Consider the following 15,315-nt stretch of genomic DNA (forward strand, 5'->3'; position numbering starts at 1 on the left):
TTTCAACTGAAATTCGACGCTCTTTTGTTTCGCTGAAAAAGGGTTTCGCTCCTACAAGCCGGAACATGTTAGGATAAAAATCTAAATTCCCGTTCGAGGGAGGAAAGTTTAATTTAAAGTTGTCTCGTCCGGCCATTAAGGCTTCAATATATACATCAGGGAGTTTCTTTCATTAGACGCACATAATCGATGTAAATTAAGACAAATTTCTAAACGAGTCCGACGGTGGGGCAGATTGAAAGTGGAAAAATCTGAACTTGGCACGAAGCTTTTAAAGAGAATTCTCGGGGTACGTGTTGGTCGCATCTGAAACGTGTTTGGAATAAATCGAAGGTTTTTCACCATTGGATTTTTTATCAATGTGCGTTCTTCAGACTCTTTATGTAATTAAATGATTTCGTTCAATCTAATTCTCAAACTTAAGACCGTCAAAATTTGATCGCTACCAAGCGAATACTCCATTATTACAGACGGTATGAGTATCATTTAGTCGATTATAAACGGTCCCTTTCACGAAAACAATTATTTAAACTATCCATCTGCTGTTTACTAACTGGATCTCTCATTACCCCCGTAGCCAGATGCATTTCTCCAGAGGAGTGTACGAGGACGGCCGGACTTTGCTGCAGAAACTTTGGCACAAACTAAATTTGCCATTCAAGTGACTTCAAAGACTAAGGAAACTAGTTGGGACCGTTTTCAAAGTCGGTAAAGTTTCCATAATTGATTAATCGCTAGCCGCGTTGACCGGCCGGGACTCAAAGAAAATAAAACTTTCTTTTAGGAAGTTGTGGATGGGAAAAAATCGAAACTTTGCAAAGTGAAAATATAAGGGATGCACGAATAGGTCTAAAGTTAGGAAAACAACTTTTATTAGGAGAATTATTAAAGGACACTTTTTTTCCTTTTAAAATCTTTTATAAATAGCGCGAAACTTATTCAACTATACGATCTAAACCCACCGAAGAAGACAAGATGATTTGCTTCCTATTTAGAACAAAACACACACGATTAAGACCATATATAACCCATCCGAATCCCATATAACAACCCGTTAATTGAAAGATTAAAAAATTCGAAACGAAAGCGTAAGTTTTATGGGACTAAATTAAATTCTTTAAGAGGAGATTTGTTTTAAAGTCGATATTTTGACCGTACGCGGCTTAATGGAATGCGCCGGATTTTCTTTCATCGGAAAGATAATAATAAACGAGAAAAGACGATTTACGTACATTTAAGGAGTGAAATTATTTCGTGATATCACGAATCTGGTGGGCGTTAAAACACGGAATTCATGTGGGTCGAAACGATTTGGAAAACATTAATGTTGGCATAAAAGTGTGCGTTTAAACACACGTGTACGTTGTGTTATTATCTGTTAATTTTATGTAAATCATATTTTGTATTTTATTTATATATAATATTTTTGTATAGCTCTGAAAATCTACAAGTTGTCAAATTTAATTTTCTTTTCTAAAAAAAAAAATTCCTTTTTAAAAAAGAAATTAAATTACATCATGTTTGTTCCTTTAAAGAAAGAGTTTTGTATATTTTTTTTCAATGTAAAAGATGAACTTATAAATTAAATTGAAAGCACGATTTAAATACGTTGATCGGCGGCACAAACCTATTTGTCCTTTAAAATTTAATTTACGATCTAATATGATAATTGCAGGTGCATGACGAAGAACTTTTACAAAGAAAATTTATATAACGCGAAACGTATTAGTCGTTCTAAAGACTCAAAATTAAAATTTGTTGAATGAGGTCTAATGCAATGATTGTTATTTTATATATATTGTAAGCAGCGAGATATTGATTCTCCGTCATTCCGGAATGACACAACAAGAAATTTGGCTTTAATAAATTAAGCACATAAAATGTAGTACTGACTTGAACGTTATTATGGCGAGATTTTTATTCTCTATAATTAATTCTTGAGCTGCACGGTTTTATAGAGGGGGCGGCAATTTGCAAAAGTAAATTAACGAGTTTTATTAAGCCCGTGCTCGACCAATTATTTTTTTTCAATAAGTGAGTACATAATGAAGTCCATTTTGTTAATTTAGTACCGAAGAATTTTATGATAGCATTTAATTGAATTTTATTATAAAGCAGGTGCGTCGTTTACAACACTTACGATAATAAGATTTTTGGTTGTTGATAAATTTAATTATGATGGGTTATTGGGATGCATAAATTTAATTATTACAGTATGTCTTAGTTGAGTGTTAAAAATATATGGGAAATTTGAAAAAAAAACACACATAGTTGGTACGAAAATTTTAGACGAAAAAGTGAGGAAAATTGATTGGCGATCATTTAACGCCAAGAATACACATATTATTTGTCATTGAAATCCAATGTTAGTCTTATATAAAAAAAGTGTTGGGCGCCAAAAATGCTATTCTAAATATTATTTTCAATAATTGAGGAGTTCGCGTGCATAACCGGATATATTCACTCTCATAAAATTTTCAGAAAACACGAAAAACACCCTGTTTATTTATATTTAAAAATAGTAATATTTTAAGAAAATAGCTTTAATTAAGGGGGGTTGACTAATTTATTAACATAAAAAGAAACAAAAAAAATTAATAATTCATCATTATAAGCAATAAAAGTTTGTATATATCCATTTTTGCACAGAAATAAGACATAGTAAACAAAAATATAAATTTATTTCTTTTTAAACAAACTGGATCAAGTTAATTAATAAAAAAATAAAAGTAATAAAACGAAAATTAAATATGTATTGCATTTTCTTCATGCAGGCAATCGTATAGCTCATTTTCTTCTTGGGTTTCAAAATTTACCAAAGTACACATTAGCTCCGGTATTGTTACTCTGTAATAAGTTTTTGTATCATAAAAAATCTTCCCCGTTTCGACAATCATCCCCAAAATGCTAAATCAAATAATTTAAACTTTTTTTCTGGATTTGGAATTACCTAGTGGTAGCTTGCTAAGCTGTATGTTGTCTTCTGACATTCCTTTCTTAAGAAGTGATTCCCAAACTGTGTCACCTAATGATGTAAACCGATAAAATTGAGACATATTAATTTTAGCACTGGTTTTGTCATGTTCATTCTCAATTTTTTAAGTGAATTCTTTTGCATTCTGAAATTCCCTTTATTTTCTTATATACTTTTCCAGTTCTGTAACATTAAACATTTACCAGTCAAGGCCCAGTGTTTTTACCAAACCCATTTTCGAATATATTTCAACGTATTTTTCTTTTATTGTAATCACTGGATATTTCATAAACTTAAAACACTAAAAGAACATTTTTAGTAGACTGGTCTTACAGGAGTTAAAAGCGCGTGGAATCACAACTCAACATCCAAACAACAACTACTAGAATAGATAATAAAAAGTGCAATAGAATACTTACAACTTTAATAAATAAATATAAGAACCGTTAATAAATATAAGATCTATTTTCATTTGAGTTTATGTAAATCCTTATCAATAAGATTTTTGTATATCTGGATAATAAACAGCATTTTGAATTGGAAAATTTGACAAAAAAAAAAAAAAAATAGTATAGTATATGGAATTAGCCACAGAAAAATATAATAATATAAAATTACAGAGTGTATTTATATTTTAACATTAATTAAATATTTTTGTCCACCTATTCGTAATTAAATATGTATATAAAATTTAATATATATCGAAATAGTGATATATGTTTTGAATATTCATAGAATATTTGCCTAGTCTCTCAAATATTAAGATCTGTAAATATTCTATAAAAAAATAATGCTACTAGGAAGAGAAAAAGCAGTAATTGGAAGGGACTAAATTGAATTTTAGTCAGCAGTTTTATGTTAATAATTTAGTTAAAACTTTTGAACATGCTTTTCAATTGCAAGAAATAACCGAAATCGAGTTAATAAGAATTATTCTTTCCATAAAAAGTAAAGCTTATGGTTGTGATGGGCTTAACATTATATTAATTCAGATTTGTTGTTCATTTATTGTCCCCTTTGTGCTTCACATAATAAACGAATGTTTGAAAAATTCAGTATTTCCAAATATGTGGAAACACGCCTTAGTCACGCATTTGGCCAAAATAGCTCAACCAAAGGAACTTAAAGATCTCCGATCAATAAGCATTCTTCCCGTTCTTTCCAAAATTCTCGAGAAAGTTGCAAATAATCAAGCTCGAGTATTTTTGAACAGTCATGAAATTATGCCACTCAAACAATCAGGGTTTCGTCAAGGATATAGCACCTGTGCTACGGCTATGGCTGACGTGACAGATGACATTTTCCGAGCGTGGGATCAAGGGGAGTTTACTGCAGGCACTTTTAGGCATTCGACTTAATTAATGATATGATTTTATTATCAATTTTAAGTTATATAGGATTTTCAAGAGATGCAATAACATTTTTTAAATCATTTTTGGGTAATCGCAGCCAGCAGATCGTTTTGAATGGTATAAAATCTAACCCTGTACCTTTATCAGTAGGTGTTTCTTAGAGAAGTATCCTGGGGCCATTGTTGTACACAATTTATACATGCCGATTTAAAGACTATTTAAAATTTTGTAGCTACCATTTGTATGCGGACGCCACCCAACTCTATCTTCACTTTCAGCCAAATAATCCAGAAATTGCCAATAGAAATATAAATTTGGATTTAAAAAGTATAATAGAAATCTCAAGATAAACCGTTTAAAATCATCCGTTACTGTATTCGGAGGAGATAAAAATAATAGATTGAGAGTTAGCAACGAGCTTAATTTACGAATTAACAACGTCACCATTCCATTAACTAACACGTCCAAATCATTGGGACTTGTTATTGACTCTGATCTTCGGTTTCATGAGCATGTCACAGAAAAGCTTCGAAAAGTCTATGGTGCTTTTAAATTTATTTATAATCAAAGAAAATTTTTAAATTAAAAAAAACATCTATGTGACTCCTTAGTGCTATCCAACTTTAACCACTGCGATACAGTATATGGCCCATGTTTGGATCAGTTTGATTCTCGTAGAATTCAGAAAGTACAAAATGCGTGCTTTCGCCTTGTTTTTGGAATACGCCGCAGAAATCGGATCTCTCATAAGCTTATAGACATCGGCTGGCTTAATATGTATAACCGCAGAAAAGTACACTTCATTTCGTTGGGCTACAAGGTAATAAAATTTAAATCTCCCCAATACTTGTATGATAGAGCAGATTTTAGAATTAACAACAATAATCGTAACTTACGTAATTTACATCTTTTTACTATTCCTTGCCACGGAAAAGAACTTTTTAAACACAGCTTTTCATATAATATTTGGTTTCCAGTTTAAATTCCTTAAAGGTTACATCATTTGATCTGGCCTGTTCTTTCAAAGAAAAGCTAGAGACATTCTGTTTTTACGTCAATAAATAAAGCTGGTTTTTTATTTTGATTTTGATTTTTTGTGTGATGTCGCTGAATGTGTTTTTGTATTTTTAAGTTTCAACTGTTATGATCTGTAATTTGAAATATTGGTACTGGTTGTAGAGCAAATTTTTTTTTATGTTAAATTTTTTACATTTTTTTAGAGAGCGCCTAAACAGTATCTGCGTACCAGAATACTGACGTAACACGGCCTTTTATTTTTCATAGACATTGTGTATTTCTAAATTTTTATATTGTATTTTGTACTTGTTTATGAAAAGTAATAAATTTTGTTTATTATTATTATTATTATTATTAATTTTTTTCTCAAGCTTGGATACTCCTCTGACAACTCTGGGGTAAGTATATAAGGCATACGCAGTTTTTCAGGTATTTGATGTAATTTTTTTTATCTTCTAGGAGCTTAGAATATTTTTTTTTCAAGTTTTCGGACTCATTCTGTATGCCTACCAGGTACTCAAACTGGAAGGCATAGTGTGATATTCAAAATTAAAAATTAAGCAGTCTCTGTTATACATTCAGAAAGCTAAAGCTGAATGATAAAATTATGAGCTGGTTTGTCTTTACAATGCCTATATTGGCTTAATACTACCCTATGGAGTCTCAATTACTGCAAAATAAGTATTTATAATACAAAAAAAGTAATAAAATCAATTCTAGATGATGTTAAGTAAAATTTAGACTTGACCTTAGAGATTCTCCACATCATTTAGGATTAAAAGTATTTAACAAACTACCCGATTACCTTAAAACTATTAACAACTTTAACTTATTTAAATAAAAGCATAGCATAGAAATATATAACCTAAATGAGTTAATTAAATTATTGTGTTTGTTTGTTATCAATGTTTACTATCGAAATGATTTATCTTTTTTAAAATTATTTGCAATATTTTATATACGTATTTATTTATATTGTTTATTTAGAATAATTGACCAATTTTGATGTTAAATAATTTTTTTAAAATTAATTTTATTAACGCATTCCATATCTGCAAGCTGTGCCTATTAATAATAAAATTATAATTTTAAAATTAATACTGAATTTAAAAAAAAAATCAAATAATAAGAGAAAAAGAAGTGCTTTAAAGAAAAACTCCAATTTCCTGGAAGAAAACAAGTAGTCTCTGTTCCAAAGACTGGATATTTTATAGGATCTTCTTTAGTTTTTTGGGCATTTGAATTTAAAAAAAATTTTCAATAATATTTTTAAAACTTTCAGATGCATTTTTTATTTTATGTTTAGGAACTAAAATGTCTTATTTTTCAACTTGAAATAAGGTATTGGATATAATATTTTATATTATCCAGGATTTTTTTCTCATACTTTCCAGACTCTCTGAATAATTTTGCATGCCTTTCAGGTATTCGGCAATAATTCTTCATAAATTCCTTCCGAGATATTAAAAAATAATTTTTTTCATCATTTAAATGCCTTTAGAGTGTCAATTTGTCAGGAGTTTGATGTAATTTGTTCTGACTTGCAGACGTTAAAAATGATTTTTGACATTTCAAGTAATTTTTCATTTTATTCCAGGCATTTAATTCTAGAACACCAAATAACTGGAGGAAAAGCAGTGCCCGAAAGTAAAATTCAAACAGATATTTTCTTTCACGTCTAGTACTTATTCAGTATTAAAGTGATTTTTTACTTTAATCTAAACTATTAAAGTAATTTTATTATATCTTCTAAGAGTTAATAATATTTTCTTCAGGTCTTTGAACTCATTCTGAAATATTTTCTTATATTGAATATATCTCGTGCCATTTTTGAAAAATAAATTAAATTTGCAATTACATAGAACATCTGAAATTTAAAAACATCTATGTATCATATACGGGGTATTGCATATCGATCCAAGAGGAAAATTATTTGTGAATAACAAGAATTACACAATTATCTTCGAAAAATGAGTTGTGGCAAAGAAAAATAAATAATTGACCATATATAGGTACTACTTAAAAAAAATTAAACCACTTACAGATCTTAATAAATAATGTCATTATAATAAAAATATCATAATATTATGGTAAACAGATAAGTCTGATCGAAGATCATCTTCATGATGATGAGGAACCTGGGAGGTGGTAATGGTGCGCCTATAGGTCAACCTTCGACAAAGTCTGCTGCTGTTGCTGCTGCTGCTGCTGCCGCTTCTTCGTGTCTCGGCGTCGCGGCGATTCCAATTCCGCCACTTCCAGCAGAGCAGTACGCGGCCGGACTCTTTCGCGGCGCGACCACGTGATTCAGCGTCTCCCCTTCGACGTCGTTTATTACGTCATGACGTCCCGACGCCAACGAAAATTTTACAACTCGCCGATACGCGACCCTTTTTAGCGCGTCAAAAAGTTTTAACAACAATTTAAAAAAAAATTCCGTATTTAATCAATAAATAATTAATTAAGTTGTTACTGTGTCTATTATAATAAGTAGGTTGTACTCTTGTAACTTGTAGAATAAGTTTACTACCAACTTGATTAGGAGTGTTAAGAAGGAGAAATGTGCATAATGTTTTTTTTTTAAGTGAATTAAGTGAAAAAGTAAAAAATGGTAATTGGCTTGGAATAATTGGTGACAATGCAGATTATGAGGATCAGGATTTTGTTGTTTTTGGTGCTCTTACCAGAAGTTTTTGGACTCTATAACGGACTGGAACAAACTTCCGGACAGGTAGCGAACGAACTGGATAGACCAAGTAAATTTTTTTTATTGCTATTTTAAAAGTAAAAAAAAATCATCTTATATTCATATTACGTAAACATTAGTTTTATGTTACATTTACAGACCGAGGATAAAAAAGAATTTAAAAAATAAACCTTAACCGCAAAATGAGAAAAACCCTGCAAATAAATATCAGAGAAATCGTACACTGAAGTGAAATTTCCCATGGGATTGTTTGTCATTCTATTTTGCCTTCTGTCCGTGCTTATGCCCGAAAAATATCAATTTCTTTTACCGTCACTTGTCCTGACGTTCCGCAGATATTACTACAATAACATGCTTATCCCAAACCATTACAAAAGGTTAAAAAATATGTAAAAAAAACAATTGACAGGTTTATTAAGGGGCCACACGCAAAACAATTGCTCTCCGGCCATGTCATTATATTTGCCTCATTGTATAAAACAAAAGAAATCTTAAATCACTAAAACAACACTTAACTGTCTCACTTGATGCGTCCGAAAGCGAATCGCCATTTATTTACTGTTGAACATATTTATATTAATTAATGCTTTCAAAGGTTTTTCTTGTCAGGCCAAAATGTTCCGTTAAAAAAATATTTATTGGGTATTGTGGCGCGTTTCCGCAATTCGAACAGGAAATTTGACTTTTGTAGTTTTGGGGCCCACCCACAGTTTTACGTAATTAAAATTTACCACCTCGAAGACAGCTTTAATACCATATTTAAATCAAATAGCGATTTTATCTACTACTATAAAAACATTACCACAGAGCTGTAAAGTCTCATCAGTTTTTACGATTTGATTCTCAAGAGTAGATGTGAAATGTCAGTATATTGCCAACGTTACTTAAGTTAAAATTTTTTTTTTCAGTAGGCATTCCAGATATTATTATTTTGAATTAGTATACAGATATCTCGGAAAAGCATTTTTTTCACCGAAAATATTTTTTTTTCACGAATTGAACTATAATTTTTTTTTGCTATTTCAGGCACTTTTATAAAAATTCCGCCTCAACTGCCTGGAATAATTAATTAATTTATTAATGGCGTTTAAGTCAAAATAATTTTACAACTTACTATTTTAGACACTTTAATTAAAATTATGCCTCAAATGCCTGGACTAATTAATTAATTAATTTCTAGTTAACGTTCAAGTTAAAGTTATTTTCTTATTCCAGGATGTTGAACTATAAATTTTCCTACCATTTCAGGCACTTTAATTAAAATTATGGTTCAAATTCCTGGACTACCTAATTAATTAATTTATATTTAACGTTTAAGTTAAAATTATTTTACAATTCCAAGCTGTTAAACTATAAATTCTTCTGCCATTTCAGGCACTTTTATTAACATTCCGCCTCAACTGCCTGGAATAATTAATTAATTTATTAATGGCGTTTAAGTCAAAATAATTTTACAAATTACTATTTCAGTTACTTCAATTAAAATTATGCCTCAAATGCCTGGACTAATCAATTAATGAATTTATAATTAACGTTAAAGTTATTTTACAATTCCAGGCTGTTAAACTATAGATTTTTTTTGTCATTTCAGGCACTTTAATTAAAAATATGCCTCAACTGCCCGAAATAATTAATTAATTTATTAATGACGTTTAAGTCTAAATAATTTTACAACTTACTATTTTAGGCACTTTAATTAAAATTATGCCTCAAATGCCTGGACTAATTAATTAATTAATTTATAGTTAACGTTTAAGTTAAAGTTATTTTACAATTCCAGGCTGTGTTCAATTTCTTTTGCCATTTCAGGCACTTTTATTAAAATTCCGCCTCAACTGCCCGAAATAATTAATTAATTTATTAATGACGTTTAAGTCTAAATAATTTTACAACTTACTATTTTAGGCACTTTAATTAAAATTATGCCTCAAATGCCTGGACTAATTAATTAATTTATTTATAGTTAACGTTTAAGTTAAAGTTATTTTACAATTCTAGGCTGTTGAACTATACATTTTTTTACCATTTCAGATACTTTTATTAAAATTCCGCCTCAACTGCCTGGATAATTAATTAATTTATTAATGAAGTTTAAGTCGAAATAATTTTACAACCTACTATTTTAGGCACTTTAATTAAAAATATGCCTCAAATGCCTGGACTAATTAATTAATGAATTTATAGTTAACGTTTAAGTTAAAGTTATTTTTACACTTCCAGGCTGTTGAACTGTAGATTTGTTTTGCCATTTCAGGCATTTCTATTAACATATGCCTCAACTGCCTGGAATAATTAATTAATTTATTAATGACATTTAAGTCAAAATAATTTTACAACTTACTATTTTAGGCACTTTAGTTAAAATTATGCCTCAAATGCTTGAACTAATTTATTAATTAATTTATAGTTAACGTTTAAGTTAAAGTTAATTTACAATTCCAGGCTGTTGAACTATAAATTTTTTTTGGCCATTTCAGGCACTTTAATTCAAATTATGCCTGGACTAATTAATTAATTTATTTATAGTTAACGTTTAAGTTAAAGTTATTTTACAATTCCAGGCTGTTAAACTATAGATTTGTTTTGCCATTTCAGGCACTTCTATTAACATATGCCTCAACTGCCTGGAATAATTAATTAATTTATTAATGTAACTATACCCACAACTAAGTCTCATCTTGTACATCACGAAAACACTAGAATATAACAAGATTTAAACAAAACTAAGGAAATGAGACCACTTTGAAAATTGGGAAAAGGTCAAAATGCGAGAATCTCAGCTAATATAAGAGCTACGACCTTGCGGATGGTCTCGTTGGATTTAGAAGGACGAAACTAAGACAGAACCATTTAAATTGTTACAAAAGTGTCCATAGAAGCCGATATATTGACCTCTAAAGTTTGAGATTTTTTATTTTTCGGGTATACCCCCCGTATCGAATTTTTTCACCAAAAATTGATTTTTTTTTTCGATTTTCAACTAACTATACCAGTGTGTTACTCGCATCATCTACATTACGAAAACACCGGGTTATAATGGTATTCGAGTAATACTAAGGGAATGAGAGCCCTTTGAAAATTGAAAAATATCTCAATTTGTTACCCCAAAAATTGGACACTTTCAATTACTAATTCACATTTGTATACTAAAATTTTGGTCATTTTATATTAGTAAAACAGCTTTAGTGATATAAAATCATCATTTTATATTAGTAAAGCTGACATTTAATGAAACAACTATAATTTTCTCTCTGTCGCAACTTACTAAATTTAAATAAACAACCTTGTTACAGGTGACTGTTTTACAAGCAGTTACGCTAATTGCCAGATTTACACGCTGTTGTTCAAACAACCATTCGACACCGATCTTGATGGATTGTTTATGTGTGAATGTTTGAAAAGTTGTTTAGGCCTATTATCTGTAAAAAGCTGTTCGGTGAATCAATGACCTATATATAAAAGCCGGATCGGGATAATAAACCGAACCTTTTTTCCTCTCCACCTTGTCCACACTTTATCGCAGCCTGTAACAGCTTTTAGAAAGAAAAATAAACGGAAGCTTCGATTAATCTGTCAATAATATTTTACGAAAGGGAATAGTGCTTTTTACGCAGTATAAAATCGACGATAAGGTGAAATATTTAATATTGTTAATACACGAACTCAAAGACCTTATACAGGGCGTTTCAGAACTATGGGATCAAACTTGTAGGGGTTATTCAGTGCAACAGTAGACAACATTTAAGTATAGAGACATATGTCCGGGAAATATAAAGGCGATCTTTTGTCTAAAACTTGTAATATTTAGGCATTATTAGTTTTTTTTTTGATTATTTTGGGAACTTTCAGGTCATTACTTTAATTTTGCTAGCCAAATAACATGTATTTTTGTTTTATCTCTTTTAAGTGTAAATCTTAATTTTCTTTTGTTAATAGTGTATTAGTAAATAAGCCATCTATGGTCATCACTTATCGTCATCACAAAGTAAAAAAAAGTACTCCTAAACGGAAACTGCGTCCACCTTGCGGCGAAAAGTGCAGGCTGGGTTGTAGCAAAAAAATGTGTGAAACGATTAGAAAAAAAATATTTTCCAGTTACTGGAAATTAGCCGATTTAGAAAAACAAAGACTGTTTATTGTTGCTCATACTAATTTTATTAAACCGAAATATCGATACTCTTGCACTGAAAATTATAGGATGATGAATTCGGCTTTTTATTTTGAAGGAAACAATAATCGACTTAGGGTATGTAAATCCTTTTTTAAGGCAACACTTGACATAAACGACCCACCGATTCGAACAGCCTTATTAAAAAAGACAGAAAATGGATTTGTCACAGGAGATAGGCGAGGAAAACTTGGTAAACAGCCTACTGTTGCACCTGAAATTAAGGAAAGTGTAAAAAAGATTTTATAAATGTAATTCCAAGAATAAAATCGCATTATTTAACAGCACAAACAAGCCGAGAATATATTGAAGGAGCAAAAAGCTTATATCGCAATTACAAAGAAAAAAGAGAAAAACTTGAACTTCCTTATGCAAGTTATATTATGTTTAATCGTACATTTAATGGAGAATTTAACATTTCGTTTTATTTGCCAAAGAAAGATCAATGTGATCAATGTAAGACCTACAAGAATGCGGAGGAAAGGGAAAAACAACAACTCAAAAAAGCGTATGATCTTCATCTTAAGGAAAAAGAGTTGAGTCGCAAGGAAAAAGAGAGAGACAAGAATGCACAAAACACTGACTTGAATGTAGCTGTATATGACTTGCAGGCCGTAATGCCTTTACCAAAAGGTCAAGTTTCCTCATTTTATTATAGAAGCAAGCTTAACTGCTACAATTTTACTATAGGTGACCTACATGCAAAAAATGTAATATGCTATTTTTGGAATGAGACTGAAGGAAAACAGGGGGCAAATGAAATAGGCAGTTGTGTCCTACAGTATCTTAAAGATTTGTCCGAAAAGAGCAATAATGGAAACATGGAATTTATTTTCTATTCAACTAACTGCTGCGGGCAACAAAGAAACAAATACCTACTTGCTGCCTATGCTTGTGCAGTTGCAATTTTCCCAATAAAGAGTATCACCCACAAGTTTCTGATACATGGACACTCCCAAAATGAAGGTGACAATGTACATAGTGTCATCGAAAAGCAAATTGAGAGGCACATGAAATCCGGCCCAATTTATGTACCGGAACAGTACTCTACACTCATTCGTACAGCAAAAAAAAATGGACCACCTTACATAGTTCACGAACTAACTTATGAGAGCTTCTACGATTTAAAAATCTTACAGGAAAATTTGGGAAGTAATTTCAATATCGACGTCAATAAACACAAAGTTAAGTGGCATGATATAAAAGTACTGAGAGTTGAAAAGGAAGACCCAAGGAGATTTTATTATAAAACGTCGTATGAAGATATTAATTCCAGATCAGTTGATATGCTCGAGAAAATTTTGAATCTGTTAGTCTGTCTGGAGCTTATGTCAATAGAATTCCTTTAGCGGAAAATAAAAAAAAAGACCTAAAAGAGTTAGTTGACAAAAACATTATACCCGAATATTATTATAATTCATTTTATAAAGAAATTATTGACTAAAATTTCAGTTATATACGACTATAAATTTTAGTAGTTCTATTGTTATTCCTAAATTAACCTAATAATATTCAAAACTGTTTTGTGTATTTTAGCTGGTAAAATGTGTATTAGTAACTTTTTAGTATTTTTTTTTTAGAAGTTAAGTGACTTCAGTTTTACTTTTGATATGTTTATTATTTAGTACCAAAGATATCCTGTGTTACTAGTTTTGTTTCGAACTTTGTTTCCAAAATTATAGCCAAGTTGTGTTATCTCTAGTGAAGCGAGGTAAGAGCTAAGTCTACTGAGATTTACCTTAATTTTTATTTCAATGTAACCTAAAAATATGTATTAACCAAAAATAAATGAAACGGAGTTTTTTATGTTTATGTTGTGTTATGATGCTCTTGAATGACAAGATTAGATCTATTATCTGGTAAATACAAAATAAAACTAAAATATTCTTCACTGGACAACAAAAAGAAAATAAAAAGAAAAGAACATTTTCAAATATCAACCTATTTAACTCAGTGCTTTTTTTTGTTAATAGTACCCAAGAAAAAAGAATAATATTTATCTAAAAGCTAAATTATTTAATATGGACTCAACTAAAAAAAAAATAAGCAAGGCAATCATCAAAAGTGTCATTTTCATAGTTACATACATTTAAAGTGACACAAGCCAAGATACTACACTTGGCGAAACTTAAAAAATGACACAACTCACAAAATAGGTTTTAAACAAGATAATGTAAAAATGTATATTTTGTAAAGTTTGTTAGGAATCTCTGTTACACATAGCCAGATAATGGCAATACAAAATTCAATAAAAATGATACATTTTAGACAGTACACGTTTTTTTTTTTCTGAAAAACGAACAATTTAGACTTGTGTCACTTTTGAAGTAAGGGTGCGATATAAGTACATCATTTGAATAATTTTTCATCAATTTTTCGGCTATATCATATTTTCGATAAATTTCTTGCCTGACACGTAGCAGTTTTTGCTTATTTGCCAAAATTACAAAAATTGGACAAAATGCATCTAGAAAGTCTGCTCCTCTACTGGTAACGTTTTTAAAGATAACAACACACAAGCATCGGTAAATTTTTTAAAATCATCAGCTATAAAACTTTTAAACATTGACATTTTGAATAATTGTTCTGATGATATCATTTACAAAAGCCAAAAATTAAATGGATTAAATTCATCGTCTTTCTAAATCTTAACGCGTCTTAGGGCCGTAGTTCCATAGTGACACCACAGTCTAACAGTTGAAATCTATATACTTTGGTGACACCTTTCCGGTATGGGTCTCTATACTCAAATGTTTTCTACTGTTGCACTGCCTAACCCCTACAAGTTTGATCTCATAGCTCTCACTGTATAAACATTAAAATATTTCACTATAATAAATATTTTCTCAAGTTAGATTTCACATTTTATCCACTAATTTTACACCGTGAACGTTAAAACAGGTTTCGTCTTTATAAATGAATAATTTCGCCTCACGGCAAGTTCATCGCTTCAATTAAATCATGGGGTATTACATAAATGAAATCAACAATGCGTATGTCAGATTATGTAAATAAAAATAATGTTGTTCTATTCATGAAAATATCGCGTCGCCTTATACAGATCGGATTTGATTTAATCGAAATTTTGACTCGACGA

At 30.2% G+C, this 15,315-nt stretch overlaps 1 protein-coding gene across 2 annotated transcripts in view; it reads left to right on the forward strand.

Moving 5' to 3' along the window:
- The first annotated feature begins 7,576 nt into the window (after window positions 1-7,576).
- The window catches only part of LOC126734893 (hemicentin-1), a 393,008-nt gene continuing 385,269 nt past the window's right edge, over window positions 7,577-15,315 (forward strand). Inside the window, exon 1 of one of the 2 annotated variants that reach the window (XM_050438722.1) lies at window positions 7,577-8,099. In XM_050438722.1, the coding sequence (XP_050294679.1) occupies window positions 7,982-8,099 (118 nt within the window). In that variant the 5' untranslated portion in view covers window positions 7,577-7,981. The remainder of the gene's footprint in view (window positions 8,100-15,315) is intronic. The other variant, XM_050438723.1, reaches the window with a different exon arrangement.

Source organism: Anthonomus grandis, chromosome 4 (genome assembly GCF_022605725.1).
Source record: "Anthonomus grandis grandis chromosome 4, icAntGran1.3, whole genome shotgun sequence".
NCBI classification, from domain to species: Eukaryota; Metazoa; Arthropoda; class Insecta; order Coleoptera; family Curculionidae; genus Anthonomus; species Anthonomus grandis.